The sequence below is a fragment of the Hippocampus bargibanti genome, linkage group LG07 (genome assembly GCF_051943395.1).
Source record: "Hippocampus bargibanti isolate YZ-2025 linkage group LG07, ASM5194339v1, whole genome shotgun sequence".
Classification (NCBI taxonomy): Eukaryota; Metazoa; Chordata; class Actinopteri; order Syngnathiformes; family Syngnathidae; genus Hippocampus; species Hippocampus bargibanti.
In genome coordinates, this window is record NC_142740.1 from 11,859,976 (window position 1) to 11,881,237 (window position 21,262).

Genomic DNA, 21,262 nt, shown 5'->3' on the forward strand with positions numbered 1-21,262 from the left:
TCCTCAATGAACTTCTGGAGTGAGTTTGCTGCACTGAAAGTAAAGGGGCCGAATAATATTGGACACCCCACTTTTCAGTTTTTTATTTGTTAAAAAAGTTGAAATTATCCAAAAAATGTTGTTCCACTTCATGATTATGTTGTTGATTCTTGACAAAAAAAAAATACATTTCAAATCTTTGTTTGAAGCCTGAAATGTGGCGAAAGGTTGCAAGATTCAAGAGGGCCGAATACTTTTGCAAGGCACTGTACATACACACGCACGTGCACGCACACACACACACACACACACACACACACACACACACACACACACACACGCACACACACACACACATACTTCACGGTGGTGGGCAACTGGTCATGTGAACCTCACAAATGCAGAGGTACAGGGTTTAATTCCTTCCTGTTTGGAGTTTGCATTTTCTGGGTGGGTTTTCTGCGGGCACTCTAGTTTCCTCCTACATTCCAAAAACATGCATGGCAGGCTAACGGAACACTCCAAATTGTCCCGAGGTGTGAATTGAGCGTGGATGGTCATTCGCCTCTGTGTGCCCTGGCTGGTAACCAGTCCAGAGTCTCCCCCGTTGACTGCCTGGAGACTGCTGGGATAGCTGCCAACTTGTCCCATGACGCTTGTGCGGGTAAGCGGGAATACATTCCCTTCCAAAACAAAGAATTAAACGACAACCGACGCCGCGGACAAGTTGTGTCCATAATTGGTAAAATCGCTTCAAATGACTTGTACTGAACGTATTTTACAAAGATTCACGTCACGTCTGGAACGCCCATGACCGAGAAAGGACACAATGCATTTTGCGGTACTTTGTTTGGGCTGAAAACTTCGTGTTCATGGCGAAATTAGAAGGAAAACACATAAATAACGTGATGGTGAATCGTTGTGTGTTGCTCCGAGACAACTATTTGATATTCGCTGACAAATCAGCCCATTTCCATGAAGCTCTGGCGCCATATTCTGATGCTACATTTCTGTCCAGATGCATCAAAATGACACGGAATAATTTTTTTAATCGATTGCAAACATGTATGATTTCCTCTTCAGAACTATTTGAATCATATTCATAACTGGATGAGGAACAAGAAAGCATCTTCTCCGAATCTGAAGCCATTGTTTTGATTCTCGAGCAAGGCAAGACGTCTTGGCGAGACATCACGAACAAGGGGGCGGGACCTTCTGAAACTCACCATTTCCGGGTTCAATATAAAGCACGTAGTTTTTTGACACTTTAACTCATTTTTATTGGTGTTTTGCATTTGAATAAAAACATCATCCTGCGTGTTTTGGGTATTTTAGATGCTATAAAAGTTTTTCTGATGTCAGGAAACAAAAAAGTGGTGTCTTTTGTCCTTTAAATAATAGGTTTGTTTCTGATGGAAAGCCAGTGATGACATAATTTCCAAATTGGTGGACAGGAAGTGTATATATTCAAACAACAGACGTTTCTGGTAATAACATGAACGAAGTAGACAAAATTGAACCGGTCTCTTTACTTTTTGACTTAATCTTATACAGTAAATAATGGAATTACTCATCTACACAAGTGTTAAACTCCGGTCATATCCTAAATGTTTGAGATATTTATCCCATTCCAACAAGTTGATTCAGCTGACAAAAAAAAAAGGTAGGCGAGTGGACTTTGACACCTGCGCTGTCAATCATTTCCACGAGGCAGAAATTAATCACCACCATCAGCCTGACCGTTAAAATATTTATTTAGTAAAATATTTAAAATTAGCTAAACAGAAAAACATAAAATTATACAATTTCAGTACCTAACTTTAAAACATTGACATTTTAACAAAAATGGAATAAAGCAATATGATAAATAATATATTTTTTTGCAAATTTTATTTCATCATCCTTCTCCCAAATAACTTTAGCTTTCAAGTTGTGAAATGCATCGCTACGCCAGAAAAAAAGTGCACACATTAAATATGCCCCCCCCCCCCCCCCCCCCCCGCAAAAAAAAAACCATTAACTCATTCACTGCCATTCCTGAATTTATTCGGGAATTGAAAAGCATGACGTGGAGCGCCATTCCCAAATTTGTGCGGGTTATGTTTTTTCATTCTTATAAAGCACTGGTCAGACCTCTGGCAATGTTTTTTCCTCCAATGAGGGGGCAGCATTTGCCTTTTGTACAGCTGCCTCCATTTCAAGCTCAGATAACTCCAGACCCATATAACTTAGGAATTAACTATTTTTTTCTCTGATGAAAGAAGAGAGTCAAAGGTTTCTTAAAGGACAACCGACACCTCCGGACAAGTTGTGTCCAAAAATTGTAAAATCACTTTAAATGACTTCTACTGAGCGTATTTTACAAAGATTCCACCGCATATAGCTATATTTTACATTTTAAGACTTGCGCTGAATATGCAGGAAGTCTTGTTTTCGAGTTGATGACGATGCCTGACGGGGACGTCATCAACGTCACGTCTGGAACGCCCGTGACCGAGAAAGCGACACACAATGCATTTTGGTTACTTTGTTTGGTCTGAAAACGTCATGTTGTTGGCGAAATTATATGGAAAACAAATAAATAATGTGATGGTGAATCGTTCTGTGTCGCAGCCAATTGCGGTCACACGCATGAAGAATGTGTAAGTTTACACAAATTTCCAGCGGACAAATCAGCCATTTCCAACAGAGCTTGTGCGCCATCTTGTGCATTTTCTGGCCGCTACATTGGAGTCCAGACGGCTCGAATTGATACGGAAGGACTTCTTTTAATAGATTGCAAACATTTATGCTTTCCTCTTCAGAACTATTTGAATCATATTCATAACTGGATGAGTAACAAGAAAGCATCACCATTGTTTTAATTGTAGAGCAAGGCAGTGTGTGACCAATAGTGACGTCTAGAACAAGGGTGCGGGACTTTCGGAATCTGCCCAGTTCCGAGCTGATTTTGTGTCAGTTTTGGGAGACTTTAAGTCATTTTTATTGGTGTTTTACATTTGACTAAAAATATCAGTTTTGTGTATTTTAGATGCTATAAAACGTTCTGATGTCAGTTAGGAAACAAAAAAATGGTGTCGGTTGTCCTTTAAAACTCAATATTCTGTGGGTCCTGGAATTCGAGTAACAATGATAAAAACAATGGCACTGGAGTGGACATATTGTCTGGCAGTGAATGAGTTAAAAAGACACCTTGACGTTAGAAATTTTAGAATTTGTCCTTAAAAGTAATTTTTGGCACTTTTTGAAACCAAAAACAGGATATGAACATTGCTGGTACCGGTTGGTTGGGAGATCTCGGCAAGCTAGGTCTCGTACCTCTCATGAAAAGCCCTACATAATACCAATGCAGCCTTAGGGGGGGGGGGGGGGAATGTTCCCCAAATCTAAAAGTTCACGGTGTCTCTTTAAAATCGGACCCACTTGTTCATCCTGCTGATCGAGTTGTGTAAACAAGTTAAGACACTGGAATGAAATACCAAGTTGGAACACTTGAAAGCCTTTTTCAATAACAAACAAGCTGACCCATTCTGAACACGCTGCTATTTACACACAATAATAAATTAATATTGCATCTTCTGGTGGCGCTTTGTGCATACGGACTTCCGTCATCGTCAAATGTCAATTTTGCGAAGACTCAATCTGCTGAAAGAATCTCTGGAAAAGGGAGAGAGAGAGAGAGAGAGAGAGAGAGAGAGAGAGAGAGAGAGAGAGAGAGAGAGAGAGGAGGCCAAGTTTAAATTTTCAGCCTTCAAAAATGAAAAAGACTGAATGAGGTAAATTTCTTTCGTTTGTCACATTCCGCTTTGCCATTTGTCAGTCGCATCTTAAGACAGCCACATCAGAAAAAAAGTATTTAGCGTGCTGACTCCATATAGATTTGGTCAGACTTTCTTCTATTGTTCTTTGATTTTTGAACGTAACACACATGTTTTTGGAACGTGTGAGCACCCGGAGAAAAAAAAACAACGCGTGATACACTTCGATGCAGGACAATGATTTCATTATCTGCGCTTTTTATGCAAAGACCCCCAATGGTGTAGCCTATCTCAACTTCCATCTAAAGCTGTACGATTGTTGCATTATTTTTACAGCGTAAAAGCAATGACTGATTGGACTGTCTTTTTACAAAACAACAGTGGGACCTTGACTTTTGGGGTTTTATGTATTATTAGCTGTTGTCTGAGCGTTCTTCAATGAAGTACAGTGATACCTCGGCTTACAAACGCTTAAGCTAACAAACTTTTCGCCTTACGAACATTGAATTCGCGAGAATATAATCTTGGCAGACGAACTAGTTTTCGGGAAACACACGGAGCGCCCAACCGGACTTTCATTACACAGGACTGACCCCGAACCCTTCTTCTGGGAGTCCTTATGGAATATAATAATAATAATAATAATAATAATAATAATAATAATAATGGTAAAGATAAAAATAATACATTTCATTTATAAGCGCCTTTCAAAACTCAAGGACACTCTACCTGGAAGTTATCGCTTCTTTCAATGGCTGACACCAATATAGGAACAGTAAATCCCTCCCACTCCATTCCATCAAGCCAGCAACGACCATCACAAAGATAAATAAAATGACTTTATTGTACAGAACAGTTTATTTCTTTAATTAAAATACAATAGCACCTTTATTATACATAAAATAAGGTATATTCTGGGTAGGTTTAAGGCTTATTTAGGATAAAATTATGTTTTATGGGGACCTGGGAACTGATTATTCTCATTTTAATGGTTTGCTATGTGAAATTAATTTTTGGAAGACACACTTTTCACCTTACACACACCTTCTGGAAACCAATTAAGTTCGTAAACTGAGGTATCACTGTACTATTTTTCATCGTTAAAAAATGGTGGTTCTTGTGGGACTGGAACAGATTTAGGGAATCAAATTCACATTCACAAGGAGAATACTAAGTTGACGTATGAATAAACAGAGTTATCGGCCACGGAATTAAATAAAATTTGAAGGCAGCATTATGAGCAAGAGAGAAGACCCCTCCCCCATACCTGTGTGAGTTGATCTGTAGCACAGGTTTGTAGAGCTGAGGAATCTTTCTGTTAATGAGCGGCTGTAGCGCCTCCTTCAGGCGGTGATAGTTCCTCTCAAGCTCCCTTTGATACTCCTTCTGGTCAGGACCAATCAAACTCTTGTTCTTACGTAGGGCATCTTCACACCTGCGACCACGGTTAGTCCAAATATACCATTAATAACCAGAACTGTGTTGTTAAATGATAGAGATCAGACAGAATAAGAAGTTATCATATTTAAAAGTTTCATGCTGTTGTATGCTTAGTCAACACTTGTGACTCAATACACAATTGAAGCACAGACAACCTGGGGTCAATCTGGTCAACAGACACAGCAAGTTAAACGGTCAGCTTCACAGGAGTAATTTAGGACTTGGGGAACTCCTTATCACAGGAGTAATTTAGGACTTCAAACTCCTTAACACATGAAGAGGTCATTAGCCAGGTTACAAATTTATCAGTTCATGGAAAACACAATGTTTTATTGCTTACAGCTGTTGGTGCTCAGAACGTCCAGAGGTGTGGTATTATAATTAAGAAAACTATGTTTTACTAATGTATCGCTTTAATTTGAATGTACTCTCAATAAATAGCTTGGCAGAGGGACGGAAAATTCAGACATATGTTGTGGGTGACTGCGTTTCCTGCCGGCAGTAGGGACAATCTTTCTGGTTCCGAGTCTGTCCACAGTGTCTGACTGTCATTTCGTTGACATTAACCCACAGGGACAAGAGCCTATCAATGGATTTTATTCATCATTTACATCATATATATATATATATATATATATATATATATATATATATATATATATATATATATATATATATATATATATATATATATATATATATATATATGCACACACACACACACACACACACACACACACACACACACACACACACACACACACATACATATATATCCGTTTTTATACAGCTGGTCTTGTTCAGCCCTAACAGAACCGAATGTGAATGAAAATAAACGAGATGCAAAACAAGGCCGAGTTCTCAAAAGAAAATCAATGTCTACCTGAGGGGGAGACTTGACACGGGGAGGCACGGATGCATTTTTTTGCAGCGTGTTAAGATGCAGAAACATCACTTTGATAGCTTGCGTGTACCGTTTGTTTATCCTGTTTGCTTCTCTCGCTAATAGAGACGAAGTCCTTGTGTGTTTTAAATAATTGGCCATTAAAAATAATTCTGATTAGAAAATGGCTGTCTGAATTGTGATACTGTAATTCTCAATTATTGCATTTACAATCTGCATCCAAGAGACATGTTGAGGAACGACTAATATGAGTTAGCAGTTGTTTTGATTTCCTTCATTGTTTCTAATTTTTAAGTTTTGGAGGGAGGGTGTTGGTTCAATGGAATTAGGCATTCAGACTTGCAATGTGAAAACATCTACCTCTTTGTGAAGTCCTTGAAGCACAGACGTAACTTATTGTGGTGTCTGTACAGTTTTGGGTCACTGGGAATTTCAGACAGAAACACCTGCGCAACCTCCAAAGGACCCTGGACAATACACAAAAATTACACATACATTGATACCTCAGGTTACAAACACTTAAGCTCCCAAATGTTTCGCCTTACGAACATTAATTTTGCGAGAATATAATCTTGGCATACAAACTAGTTTTCGGCGGACGATCCAAACCACACAGCGCCACGGTGGATGGCGGACGAGTTTTCGGCGGTTGAACACCAAACCACACGGTCGAATAGCACCACGGTGGCTGGCGGACTAGTTTTCCATACCCTCATTGAGTGCAGACGGGGTTTGCTATTGAGTGGATTACTTTTGCTATTATGGTATGGAAAAAGACCCACCACAGGCTAGTGTTAAGCCGAAGAGGACACAAAAGAAAATTACGGTCGAGCAGAAGAAGGAGATCATCGAAAAACATGAGCGAGGTGTGCGTTTGTGTGACTTAGCGTCCCAGTACCAGTCTGCTAAATTGCCCATCACTACGTGTGGCTAAGGGTGTTTCTGTGTTGTCTAAGCAACGGTCTCAGGCAGTAGAAGAGGTTGAAAAACTTCTGTTGATTTGGATTAACGAAAATCAGCTAGCAGGGGACCGTGTGAGTGAGGGTATTATCGCTGAGGAAGCACGGCAACTTCACTCAGATATCATCAAGAGGCAACTACATCAACGATCACAAAGGTCAATAAAACAACTTTATTATACAGGACAGTTTCTTTTTTTGTTACAATACAATAGCTCATTTATTACACATAAAATAAGGCATATTTTTTGTAGTTTTAAGGCTTATTTAGTAGAAAATTATGTTTTATGGGACCTGGGAACGGATTATTCTCATTTTTAATGTTTTCTTATGGAAAATAAATGTTTGGCAGACTAACATTTCACCTTACACACACCTTCTTGGAACCAATTAAGTTCGTAAACTGAGGTATCACTTTATTTCAAAATGTTGAAGACGCCATTGCCTTGTTTTTAATTCATGTGATCAAATATATTTTTGAACCCATCAAACGCTCACCTGGTTGACAGTGGTGCCCACAGAGCCCTGTAAGACCATCTGCAGCATCTTGGCATCAGAAGGGTCCTGGTGGGTAGCAAAGGCAAGTTCTTGCGTCTTCTTCTGCATGTCCTCGATGGCCACTTCAATGGGAGTGGAGATAATCTGAAAAAAAAGGAGATATTAAGCGATAATTACTACTGGACACAGGTTACGATTGGAACTAATGGCATGCATGGTCTGCCACCATGCACCATTGTGTATGATTTACCTCTTCTTTGTGGACAATGTTGATGCGTGTCTTGATGTAAGGGAAGGCGTGGGAGGTGGTCAGGATGGTCTTGCGTTTGAACTGCTCATGCAGGTCCCCGTGGGCCCGTCCATCCAGCGTAAAAGGGGTGCAGTAGACAAAACGACGCAAGTTGTAGTTCTTGTCAAAGTAGGTGATGCGGTCCTTCATCTCGTAAGTGTCAAAGTAGGGCTCCACGTAAGTAATCTGGATGAAAGCCTGCAGAAAAAACGATTGAGTTCGTTTTGGGTTTTACTGAATGGATGAATTAAATGAAGAGGGTCGAACATGAACCTTATTCGGGTCAAGCTTGCATTTGTCTACTGGATTGGAGTCCTTAATGACCTCTACTTGATCTTCTCCAAACTGGTCTCCATAAAAACCCTAAAAACAAAACCCACAAACATTATTTAAATGATCATCTGTGGACAACACTGTGGACAACTTCAACCTTTGTCTTAAATAAATAAGAAGTGGAAGCATTTTGCTGAGCCACTATCCGGGCACACGATCAATCAGCACATCCTATGGATTTTTAAAGATGCTGTATAAATGCATTCAACACTAAGTGGCACACCAGCCACATTTCCTGATTTCTTATCAGAATCATCTTTTATTAGCCTAGTATATAGAACACACAAGGAACGTGTCGCCAGTAGAACAAGCTGCACAAGTATCATTATAAAAAAATACATGACAAATAAGTATGGAGGACATCAAGAAAGGCTAATCTACTCAAATCTAATCAAATCCCTTAATGTAAATGGTACCTCAGGGCCAACTGTAAGACCATGTGCAAAGGATCAAGCAGACCATGGTTCAAGTGAGTACATAGCTGAAGCTACAGCGATGATAATCATCATCATCATCATCATCATAATAATACATTTCATTTATAAGCGCCTTTCAAAACTCTCAAGGACACTTTACAGTCACAGGATATTTTTTTTCTGCGGGTGAGCAGCGGCAGTCACACGCACCAGCGTTCACTCAACCCGGAAGTAACATAAAGTAAAAATATTAATATTATTAATAATATTAATAATAATAATAATAATAATAATAATAATATGACAAGACAGAGAGTCATTCATCTTCAGCACTTTCTGTTGAGGCTATTCGTTATACGAACATTTTTGAACATCTTTTCTGTTTCCTTTTGCATATTTTTGTTTTTCTTGGACTTCCTGATATGTCACGTCCTGCCCGCCTTTACATGACGTCACATCCTGCCCGCCTTTACATGGCGTCACATCCTGTCCGTCTTTATAAAAGCTCTCCCAACATGCCCCATCTCTGTCTTTTCCTCTTGGCTTTTTCCCCCTGCCTGCCTTTTGGGGTAGTGGGGGGGTCACAATTTGTGCCATTCCTAAATTAAAGAACCTTCTTGTTTTTACTTGATTCCTGCTTCATTAATAACGACTTTATCACTTTCTGCACCCGCTTTGTGACATGAAGCAGTACTAGATGAAAGAGGAGAGGTTGGTTTGAGTCTCGGGAGAACTTGGACTCTCCCCATCCGCTTTTCGGATGAGGATCCAGAGGTGTTGCCGGGCCACCTTTTATATATAACATCCTCAGGGATAAACGTGAATTGTGGGTGTTCCTGGGACCACCTGTTGGTGATGGCCTACCTTCGCCTTCCTAGTAGCACTCTATCGCGTTCAGATAACCACTCAAATAAGGACTTTGAACTGGATACCGAATGTTCCATTGAGCCAAATGAAAGAGCTACGAGGATACAAAGAGGCACTATACAGTTATATTTGGTTTACGGTTTAGAGAGTTAATGGCTTGGGAGAAGAAGCTGTTTAAATGTCCGCTGGATTTGCTGCGCATGGATCGGTAGCGCCTGCTGAGGGGAGTAGCTGGAAAAGGTGGTGGGCAGGTTGTGGAGAGTCCAGTAGGATTTTCCACACTCTTGTCTTGATTCTTGCAGTGTGCAAGTTCTTGAGAGTGGGTAGAGAAGTGCCAATGATTTTTTTTCCGCCATCCTAACCGCACTGATCTACGTTGCTCCATAAAGTATTCAAAGTGCCTCACTAAGTGACACCCTTATTGCAAAATGGAACCCCCCTGCCATCTCTCGGAATTGTATAATCAGCACTTCACAATAACAACGGAAACCAATACCACTAATATATAAAAAAATCACAAGTCATTTTTGATATCATCATAATGGGCTTGTTACATGCACCAAAACTGAATATTTGAGCACTTTGGGCATAATTACCGCCATGCCATTTGTGTCTTAACCTCACCTCCAGTCTGTGAGATATTTCCGCCAGCTTGGTGATAGCTGGCTCTTTGTACACAAACTCCTGCTCATCCAAATCGCCAAATTTGGAACCATAAAATCCAACTCTGAAGTACGTTCCAAACATCCTCTTCCCATCCTGTTGACAAGAAACAAGAGAGAACATGTCTTAGTGCTGCATAAACAGAAATGCAATTTACATCAAACTCGTTTCTGTTGATTGCCAATGCTTAGCAAATGTGTTAAGTACTTCAAGCAGTCAACTGTGACTCCATGAAACCCATTATGCGCACACAATGATCATAAATCACAATGTTGTCACAAGGGGAAAACTATAGTACAGTGATAGCTTGGCTGACGAACGCTTTAGCTCACGGACATTAAATTCGCGAGAATATAATCTTGGCATACGAACTAGTTTTCGGGAATCACACGAAGCGCCACAATGGCTGGCGGACTAGTTTTCGGCGGAATAACACCAAACCACACGGCTGAACAGCGCCACCGTGGCTGCCGGACTACTTTTCCACACACCCGTTATCTGAGTGCATATGTGGCATACGTAGTTTGTTATCAATGATACATTTGCCATTATGGTACCGAAAAAAGAAACACGGACAAGGTGTGCCTTTTGTGTGACTTAGCGTCCCAGTACCAGTATGCTAAGTTGACCAATGCTACGTGTGGCTAAGGGTGTGTCTGTGTCGTCTATCTAAGCAATGGTCTCAGGCAATAGAAGAGGTTGAAAAACTTTTGTTGATTTGGATTAACGAAAAAGCAGCTAGCAGGGGACCGTGTGTGAGGGTATTATCGCCGAGAAAGCATACTTCACTTGGATATCATCAAGAGGCAACTACATCAACGACCATCACAAAGGTAAATAAAACGACTTTATTATATAGTACAGTTTATTTCTTTAATTACAATACAATAGCACATTTATTATACATAAAATAAGGTATATTTTGTGTAGTTTTAAGGCTTACGTAGCAGAAAATTATGTTTTATGGGATCTGGAAATTGATTTTTCTCATTTTGAATGGTTTCCTTTGGGAAATTAATGTTTGGAAGACACACTTTTCGCCTTACACTTTCTGGGAACCAATTAAGTTTGTAAGCTCAGGTATCACTGTACAACCAAGTTAAAAGGGTCGAAGTTTTTGTATTTGTGACATGAATTCCATCCATTCATCCATTTTCTGCCCCACTAATCGAAAAAAAAGATACATTTGAAATTGACAGTCATTCCAATTTAATACGTTGAGTGTTTTCTTAACGTCATGCAGGGAAAAACGGAAAATAATGTGACTAAATATGGTCTCATTGTGCTGGGTGAATTAGAAAGTATCCGATTGTTTGAAAGGTCAATTTGGGTTGGAAGGTTGTGTCACACATATTGCATTGTCATGTTAGAAATAACCACATCTCAATAGCAACAAAACACCCAGCTGTAAATCAACAGCAGCATATTTCGGGGGGGGGGAAACATGAAATTTCCACTTGGCCAAGTCAACATCAAACAGGATGAGGTCTTGCTGAGCATGTCATAAGGGCAAGGTAAGCTGATGCATGAAAAAACCTTGCCCCAGCCATTTTAAAATACAGCCCACTAAAATATATGTGCACTACATTTGTGCACCGTAAATGTAGATAGGTTAGGAGCAATAGTAAAACCAACAGTAAATCATTGGGAGTGCCATATCATCTACTAATAACTCATCAACATATTTTTCCAATGTTTCTTTTTTTTCTTAATCAGCTAAACTGTTCAAGATGAATTATTGCTACCGTTTGCCAAAACAAATACATGCGGATCAAACCTCTGATGGAGGACATTGATTCGCTGTGACAACCCCTGAGGGGAAAAGCCGAAAGGAAAATAAGAAGATTAAGAATCTGCCCGCATTTTTGACTCTAGAACAGGGGTCGGGAACCTATGGCTCGCGAGCCATATATGGCTCTTTTGATGATTGCATATGGCTCGCCGATAAAATTAAATACATATTCTCGCTTTTTCGCCGTACATTTCCTCTTGGGGCTGCAGTTGGCGGAAAGCGCAATTTTGATTGGATGACACTGGCGTCAGTTGAAGCAGGTAAACGGCCCTTTAAATGAGCCCAACAAGTAAATAAAATGACGAGTACACTCCAGCTTGAATGCACCGGAGGATTCGCGATTCCAATTTGCAATTGAACAATAACGTCGATGAAACAGTCGAATGTCAGTGATATTTTAACAAGCTCCATGTTAACGTTAGCATCAATATACTTCTCCGAGAAGTATATTGCAGATAGCAAGTGTGGAAGCTAATGAGCTGTGTGCAGGCTAGCTAGCAGTAACTTCGCCTGGGGACCCGGCAAGTTGACTTTCATTCCGATCGTTTGCCTGGATTTTTACCAATCATGAGGAACGGAAAATCCTTCATGTTAAAAACATGTTAACGGTGAGTACTGTCACAAAGTTACATTAAATAACACATTCTGACATTTTGTTGAAAAGTGGCCGCGCGTGCGTGCGTGTTTTCGTGAGCGCGTGCGTGCGTGTTTTCGTGCGCTCGCGTGTGTGTGACTCTCACTGAAAGACATTTCTAAATATTTTACTTTATGGCTCTCTTAGTCAAAAAGGTTCCCGACGCCTGCTCTAGAACATCAGGTTTTCATCCTAACACATTTTAGGATTAATATATTTTCAGCACTATAAGCCATCCCTAAAGGTATTCGATGTTCTCAAAAGCCGACAGTGAGCCTGATAATTTGATGCACCGGATATACAAGTATGGTGTAAAAAGACGATATTCCCCACGAAGTTGTTTCCTTGTTAGTGTTGTTCTGCCATCTAGTGGTGATTATTAGCAACTATTTTGTGAGCTCTGCGCAGCCCTTATGAAATAAAGATAAAAACAAAAGCATGCAGTAGTGAACGACTGACTAAATGAAAGAGGAAGTGTAGAAGCAAGACATAGCCTTTTTGTTGAATCAACTATCTGCAGAACTTTAGTCTATCATTGTTGAACGGTGCTGTTTATATTTATGTTTTAGGTCAGTGTTTGTGACCAGTTGTAATGGCTTTGTTACAGCTGCAGCGGTTGTGAAAGCTCCAGATAAATAAAGCTGCATTGCATTCCCTTTAGCATAGCGCCATATAGTGGATGCATAATGTAACCACAGCCACAAATGTAGTTTCTATTCTATGCGTCTTCTCATGGAGTGCAACTTGCGGGGATGGCAACTTGCGGGGATGGCAACTTGCGGCTCTGGAGCCACATGTGGTTAATTCGGGATATCAACCTATCTTGGATTAAATGTTGCTGTTTGCATAAATAAATTGTGAGAAGCCTTGAAAACAAACAAAGAAAAAAAAACTTACCACAAGAAACAATTAAGTAAAGTGGGAAGGAGGGATCGGGAACCAGGAAAATCAAAAAGGAGAAAACAGAACAAATTTTAATGAGAATTAACTTCCTTCAAAATGTTTTCAAAACAATACAAATTAACATTGGCATGGGCACCAACATTTTTAAAGAACACAAACAGATTATTGAGGAAGTGAATGAACCATGCAAATGTTAACCGGTACAAGGGGGCAGGGGGAGGCGACTGAATAGATACAAAAATGAAGTGAGAAAAAAACTCTCCACAATTCAAAACATGTCATGCACTGTCTTGTGCAGTTGAAGAAACGAGTGCTCTGTCCATGCAACAAACCAGGAAACAAAGTAATTGTTATTATAAAAAAAATCAGATCAAATAAATCAAACCAGAATAAACAGGGATCGATTTAGTTGAAACTCGTGGAAAAAGTGGGGAAGAAGAACATCAAAATTGACACGAGATTAGAGAGCGCTTTAAACACGAATTAGAAGTGTTTTGATAATCTCAAACGTCAACCTGATGCAAGTTTGCATCAGTCAATTATGTATGAAACACACGGTGGTTAAACCAGAGAGGGTGACCAAGGATACTGCACTGAAATCGAGCCCTGAGTAGAAAGCCAAGGGGTGGAGTTGTCAGCCAAATGTCTACGTTCTGGCCGGCACCTCGGATGGAGAGAGGATGAAGTAAAGGAGAGCGCGCTTGTGATGCATTCAGAGACTTTTAGTGTCAAACACTGTGGCCCCCATGCACACAGCCGGTTAACAGTATCACATAAACAAAATACAATAAAAAAATTGCCCCCCCTCATATGAAGAGATGGAAGCATGAAGATGAGTAGCAAAACATCTTTTTTTTGCTGCCAGTGCAGCAAGTGTCCCTGATTGCAGCAGACATTCAATGTTTTTCTTCGGATGTTAATGAACTAGACGTACTGTTTGTGAAAAGCAAAGCGAGAAACAGAAAATCTGTGGCTAGGAAATGAAATGACTGAACACAAATAAAACTGTCAAACAAAGAAATAAATATTATGGAAACAAAAGTCGAGCAGGAACCATTCAACCACCTACCTCCCAGCCAGTACTCTGTGTGTAAAAGAGAACACAGGACACGTGAACCACATCACACTCACAACACCGATGTACAGTAACACTCAACAGTTTCAGTGATTTTACATCAACAAAAGGGCTCTTGTGAATGATTCCATGCCAAATCCCTTAAAAACACCGGTGTCAAAGTCAAGGCCAGGGGGTCAAGTCTGGCCCACCACGACATTTTATTTTGCCCACAAAAGCAAATCAAGCACGTCAATTGCCATGTCGTGTTCTAAAGTCTGAACCAAAATTTCAAATTGTCCCATGTAAACCACAATAAAAGTCATTATTCTTGACTACAGATTTGAAAACTAGTTCATTAATTTGTTGTGTGTTCTGGATGTAATATTGGATGTAAAATGTGGAGGGGATTACACATTCTAATGGATTCCCCAAATTCATAACGGCCCCCCAAGAGGAAACCAATGTTGTCCGCGGCAAAAAAGGACTTTGACACCCTTGCCTTAAAACATACCAGACAAACGTTTCCAACAGGGTAATTCATGAGAGAAATTTGCAAAAGTAGCACTTGAAATATATGGTAATAAAACTCCCATAATATGCAATATAGTGAGTGTCTTGTATTGACACCAACAATCTGAAACAGGTACCATATAGGGTGAGAAAAATATCAGGAATACCTTCCTGCCTAACAGCACATGTTACAGTATAGTGAAGCTATATTAATGACTGCTGCTAGAAGAAATGAATCAATATTACACCCCTCATCTTGCTGTCTTCTGATTGCACTTTATCCAGCAGTACTTCTGAATATAACACCAATATTGTGTGTGTGTGTGTGTGTGGGGGGGGGGGGGGTAAATGAGGAGTTGAACCAAACCTGCTTATTTTTTTTTAATCTGATTAATTAATTTAAGAAGGTTGTATCGATTTAAATATGTATAGTTAGTGTTTAGGTGAAATTACAGTATTATGCATATTTACCTGATGAACAATTTTGCCAAAGGCTTCCTGTAGTTTACCATGAATGGTGGCTAACTTCTTTGCATCTCTGTTGGCTTCATGGACGGGGATCAGTACCTTGTACACCTCATTCACAGCCTCGTACATACCAGCCTAATTGGAAAAAAAAAATACAGAAATATACCAAAAACGTTGCACTAGGATTTGGGATTAAAAAATTGTATCAAAATTCAGAATGGAACCACTATTATGTCAACAGATTCCAAATGTTCACACCAAAGAAAATGATGAAGCTGCTTGCTCCAAGAGTCCCACAAGCCCCAGCTCCGTAAAGTATTTTCCCGAGCAGATGCCTTCCTCATCTGGTGACACCACATCATCTGAGACGGCAGATTCCTCCAGCACGTTGGATGAAATATTCTACAAGCAAAAACACATGTAAATGCACAAACTGGAAACAAATAGCTATATTGAATAGGACAGTGATTTTCAACCAGTGTGCCGCGGCACACTAGTGTGCCGTGAGAAAACGTCAGGTGTGCCGTGAGAAACTATCCAATGCCCCTTTTTCAAATGTAAAATTTTACAAACATTTATTAATCATTTTCTGCCAATATTATGTCATTGTCCTGTGTCTGTGCTGAAAACACTGTGAGGGTCATTTAATATTTGTCCGTGTGGCGTCACAGATTGCCTTTTTCCTGCGAGATGGTTTGTGGTCTGCCGCAAAAAAAATTCCAATGTTAAAAAACGTGCCCTGGTTCAAAAAAGGTTGAAAAACACTGGAATAGGATATACACATTCTGTATGCAAAAAAATGTTGCCAAATGTCCTAACCTGGAAGGTCACGCAGCCCACAGGTAGATGCTTTCGGTCTTCCAACATGCTCAGATATTCTGCTACCAAGGCAGCACTGTGCACTAAACATTGAGCAGCTTCGGCATGGTTGTTCCTCTCAGAATGTTTTCCGGCCATATTCTGGAGCCAAGTAAGCCGCAAGTCAGGTGACGTCTGGTAACCCTTTGCAATCCTGCCGATGGAAATCAAATCAAAATTCCATATTTTTACAACCAAGAGGTACACTTAAAACTCTCAAGAGGCACCTAATAATGTGAGGCATCTTGTCTCTGCACCGACTTCCACATTTTGTGAACGGTGTTATGTGAATTTAATGACTGATGTGGGGCCGACACGTTGCTGGATGTAAGAGGTGAAAATCAGAGAAAATCTAAGAAAAGAGTCTGGATGTATTTATCTACACGTCCCTGTATAGTATCTATTACTCTGTGTATAGTGATCCTACAGCCGCTGTGAAAAATCAAGTGCAGTAAATGAAAGCGGAGCTTGGCATCATTCCGAGAGGCATGGCAAAGGAACTCTAGTGGTGTAAACAGGAAATTTGATACCACGTGGCATGGGAGTGAAGGTGAACAGTTTTACTCAGACTAGGAGGTAGCGACGAGCAAATAACGGCAACATTTGTGAATGGGGTGTGGATGCTTGGGCTAACGTGTCTGCTTTCACTGTTGCACAAGCTTTTGCAAAAGATGGCATTATTTCTGAGGAGCCGCACAGCAACAAAACCGCTTCTGACAATGACGCGAAGAAACCTGGCATGATTGATGGAGAACTTGGACAATTTACTAAATAAATTGCTTAAATAATGAAGTGTGTCTTGTGTATGTGTTTAATACAGAAAAAGCAACCATGCACCATAAAAATTTCATCTGTGCTGTATGTCATGCATATTAGCATATTTGACAATAAAGCTGACTTTGACTTGACTTTGATAAAAGTCGGTACTGCTTAAGGATAAATGAGGGATAATCTATAACGGAAAATATTTTCATGAACATTCATCAGCTTTGTACAGCACCTGTACATGAGATCAATTAGCATTTCAGGGTCTTCCTGGTGTTCCTTCATCTTGACTGTGTCCGACAGAATCATGTGCAAGTTAAAAACAAGGTCTTGCACCTAGAAAAAAAGGAGTGAGGGCATTCAAACTTGTGCATATATTACTTCTTCCAAACATTCCTTAAAGGACAACCGACACCATTTTTTTGTTTCCTAACTGACATCAGAAAAACGTTTTATAGCATTTAAAATACCCAAAACACACAGGCTGATATTTTCAGTCAAATGCAAAACACCAATAAAATGACTTAAAGGACAACCGACGTCTTCGGACAAGTTGTGTCCATAATTTGTAAAATGGCTTCAAATGACTTCTACTGAGCGTATTTTAAAAAGATCCCACCGCATATAGCTATATTTTACGTTTTAAGACTCGCGCTGAATATTCAGGAAGTCTTGTTTTTGAGTTGGTGACGAGTTCGTACGTGATGTCACTAAAGGAACGCCCCCTGACCGAAAAAGACACATTGTAGCAGTCCTTCCATCACGTTAATGTATTTTGCTGTATTGCTTGGTCTGAAAACCTTATGTTGCACCCAAAAGCCGCCAGAAAAGGGTGTCCAAGCTCCATATAAGGAATTTATCAGCCTGTGAAAACGGAGGTGGCCACAGGAGGTCGCCATTTTGTGCCTCTTTTCTGGTGATCGTTTCTCCCCAATGTTGCCTCAAAATGGCATTGAATAATTTATTTAATCGATTGCAAACATGTATGCTTTCCTCTTCAGAACTATTTGAATCATATTCATAACTGGAGGTGTAACAAGAAAGCATATTCTCCGAATCTGAAGCCAATTTTTTTATTCTCAAGCAATGCAAGACGTCTTGGCGTGACGTCACGAACTGGGGGCGGGACTTTCTGAAAATGCCCAATTCGCAGCTCATTTTTTTGCAGATTTTGGACACTTTAAGTCATTTTTATTGGTGTTTTGCATTTGAATAAAAATATCATACTACGTGTTTTGGTATTTTAGATGCTATAAAACGTTTTTCTGATGTCAGTTAAGAAACAAAAAAGTGACGTCGGTTGTCCTTTAAGGTATAGCGAAACACAAAGAATAAATTAAATCTTCTTTCTTTTTAAATTGGAATTACTGACATTGACATTTGGACAAAATATTCAATACCTGGTCTGGAAAGGTCGTTTCCCGAAGCTCAAGGTCCTCTTCTGCATAAGTAAGAATTGTCTTCAGAGAGCGACGCAGGAACTCCTCGTTAAAATTCTGGGAGGTTCCCACCAATGACGAAAGAGACATTGTCACCTGCATCTTCACCCTTGCAAAATTCTAAAAAAAAATAAATTAAAATAAAAAGAATCAGGAGCAGCATTGGACAAGGAATCCTTTGAGTGCAGACGTGGTTTGTTATCCAGTGGAGTACTTTTGCTATTATGAAAAGGACCCCACCACAGGCTAGGGTTAAGCCTAAGAAGACATTAAAGAAAATTACGATCGAGCAGAAGAAGGAGATCACGGTGGCTGGCGGACTAGCTTTTGTCACCCGCTTTCTTTGAGTGCGGACGTGGTTTTTTTTATCGAATGGAGTACTTTTGCTATGATGGGACCGAAAATGACCTTACCACAGGCTAGTGTTAAGCCAAAGAGGACACAAAAGAAAAACTTCTATTGATTTGGATAAATGAAAAGCAGCTAGCAGGGGCCAGTGTGAGTGAGGGTATTATCGCCGGGAAAGCACGGCAACTTCACTCGGATATCATCAAGAGGCAGGCTGGAAGTTTGTCATCCATTGACAACTACCATCACAAAGGTAAATAAAACGACTTTATTATATAGTACAGTTTATTCATTTAATTACAATACAATATCACATTTATTATACATAAAATAAGGTATATTTTGTCTAGTTTTAAGGCTTATTTAGTAGAAAATTATGTTTTATGGGGACCTGCGAACAGATTATTCTCATTCTAATGTATTCTAAACGGTAATAAATGTTTGTGAGACGAACTTTTCACCTTACACACACTTTCTGGGAAACAATTAAGTTCGTAAGCTGGGGTTTCACTGTATTAAAAAAATCAACACATCATCAAAGGTGTCTATCCATCAAGTAAAAACACGACGGCAACCCATGACTTGCTGGATTGTGCTCACGTTGCCAATCTCAAAGTTTTGCCTCATGAGGAGGTAGAGGGATGCGCTGGCGTGGGCCCTGATGGTGCTTATACTGCTACTGCAGCTCCTTAGCAGTCGTAAGCACAGATCAGCACACTGCTCTGTCTCCTCTTCAAACAGCAGTTCGGGAAACTAAAAGAGGCATACAGAAAACCATGTTGAAAAAAAATCTAACAGCAAAACACAAATGATCTAACTGTGAAAAAATATGTAGTCCACCTTAGAAACAAGTGCTCGCTGAGTAGCAAAACAGTGCTGAAGGTAGAGGGCGCTTTGATTACAGGCCATACTGTGAAGCAACACTTTCAGCACCCCACCGAGGATACTCTCTTTGGACTCTGTCACCGATACGGTCTAGAGAAACAAAGAAATAGAGTCATCAACATTTCCTGACAATGTGCTAATAACACAACACAACTATCCACACACAGCCACAATATTAGGCACACAACCCAATGCTAGAGCTGCTTCCTCAACTGAAATAATCGGAACATCTCTCTGACAGTGTCAGAGATGAAAATGAAATGAATGTAATTTTTTTTGGTAGAATCTACTATTTGGACCTTACATGAAATTGTGTTCACTTACAAACCTGCACAATGATTTCCAAAGTATCAAGAATGATCAAATTGGCCTCTGTCGCAAGGTTACCATCAATAAGTGCTTCATGCTCCAACTCTGCTCTTGTCCTACAATCACAGAAACAGAAAGCCGTGCCAAGGTTTTAGTTGGCGAAACACATCAACATTGGGGAGACTCAACAAATTCTCAAAAAAAGACTTTATCAACATCGGGAGTACCACCTAAAAGCTAGCAACCACTCATTTGACGACAATGTTACGGGAGCAATGCTGATGAGGGTCGTTATGCTGATGAGGTGATACCGTCCAATCTCCAACCACTCGTGGTCGAGCCAATTTTTGCAGTGCAGTATTGACTTTTTACACGCGCTGTTTGTCTTCATGCTTCCATTTGCTGTTGGAGGTCTTAATGGTGTAAAGGTCAAATTCCATTTAATTTAATACTTTAAGAGGACATGTAGTTGCTTTTATAATGATGAAATGGAGGACAGATGGACTTCTACTCTGTGGTTTCAACTATACTATTTGCACAGATTAATTAGCCGCAAGTTACCTGTTTGTTGGACAATGTATTTCTTTTCCAAATTTGTGGTTACAAGTGTTTAAAATAACTATTGCAGGACCAACTTAATTGAGCACCACCTGATGCCGATTCTTGAAGAAAAGAGCAATACACTTTCAGTGTTATTTTCAGACCAAATTACAATTTGGCAAATTTCAAAAAACCATGACTGTGCCTGCAGTTGTTTACAAAATGACATTAGACACTTCTTTGAAAATATTTTCAAACGTAAAAAATTCCAGAGCGCTTCAAATTTGAATATCAGTATTCACATGAGTCAAAAGGTTTTGTAATAATGAAATAAGACTTTTCGTTCTGTCTAACCCGTGTCAGTTTTGACTGTGTTCCTCTGAATGAGTTGTAAATGGGAAAGTACATTCCTTTGGTGTTTCTTGCATACATAGTCAATATTTGATTCTGATAAAAAAATTCAAAAGTAACAGCCTATGTTGAAACAAACATGCAGATCAAACCTCTGAAGATGGAGGACACTGATTCGCTGTGGCGACCCCTTGAAGGGAAAAGCCGAAGGTAAAAGAAGAAGAGCCTATGTTGATCTAAATACACACACACAGCCAGTCTAAAGATGTATGATATTAAAGCATTTTTATCCCATTG

General features: G+C 39.8%; 1 protein-coding gene across 13 annotated transcripts in view; it reads right to left on the reverse strand.

Annotated features, from left to right (window-relative positions):
• Window positions 1–1,956: 1,956 nt before the first annotated feature.
• Window positions 1,957–21,262, reverse strand: part of dock7 (dedicator of cytokinesis 7) — a 72,119-nt gene continuing 52,813 nt past the window's right edge. For 8 of the 13 annotated variants that reach the window (XM_088999916.1, XM_088999915.1, XM_088999913.1 and 5 more), the window contains 16 exons: window positions 20,094–20,190; window positions 19,721–19,855; window positions 19,481–19,633; window positions 18,494–18,652; window positions 17,329–17,429; window positions 16,290–16,482; window positions 15,729–15,872; window positions 15,474–15,605; window positions 14,505–14,519; window positions 10,068–10,193; window positions 8,101–8,190; window positions 7,789–8,025; window positions 7,539–7,682; window positions 6,442–6,548; window positions 5,005–5,172; window positions 1,957–3,636 (listed from right to left, as the gene is read on the reverse strand). In XM_088999916.1, the coding sequence (XP_088856042.1) occupies window positions 3,594–3,636; window positions 5,005–5,172; window positions 6,442–6,548; window positions 7,539–7,682; window positions 7,789–8,025; window positions 8,101–8,190; window positions 10,068–10,193; window positions 14,505–14,519; window positions 15,474–15,605; window positions 15,729–15,872; window positions 16,290–16,482; window positions 17,329–17,429; window positions 18,494–18,652; window positions 19,481–19,633; window positions 19,721–19,855; window positions 20,094–20,190 (2,044 nt within the window). In that variant the 3' untranslated portion in view covers window positions 1,957–3,593. Of the gene's footprint in view, window positions 3,637–5,004; window positions 5,173–6,441; window positions 6,549–7,538; window positions 7,683–7,788; window positions 8,026–8,100; window positions 8,191–10,067; window positions 10,203–13,335; window positions 13,399–14,504; window positions 14,520–15,473; window positions 15,606–15,728; window positions 15,873–16,289; window positions 16,483–17,328; window positions 17,430–18,493; window positions 18,653–19,480; window positions 19,634–19,720; window positions 19,856–20,093; window positions 20,191–21,262 lie in introns of those variants that run through there. The other 5 variants (XM_088999914.1, XM_088999912.1, XM_088999917.1 and 2 more) reach the window with 2 other exon arrangements.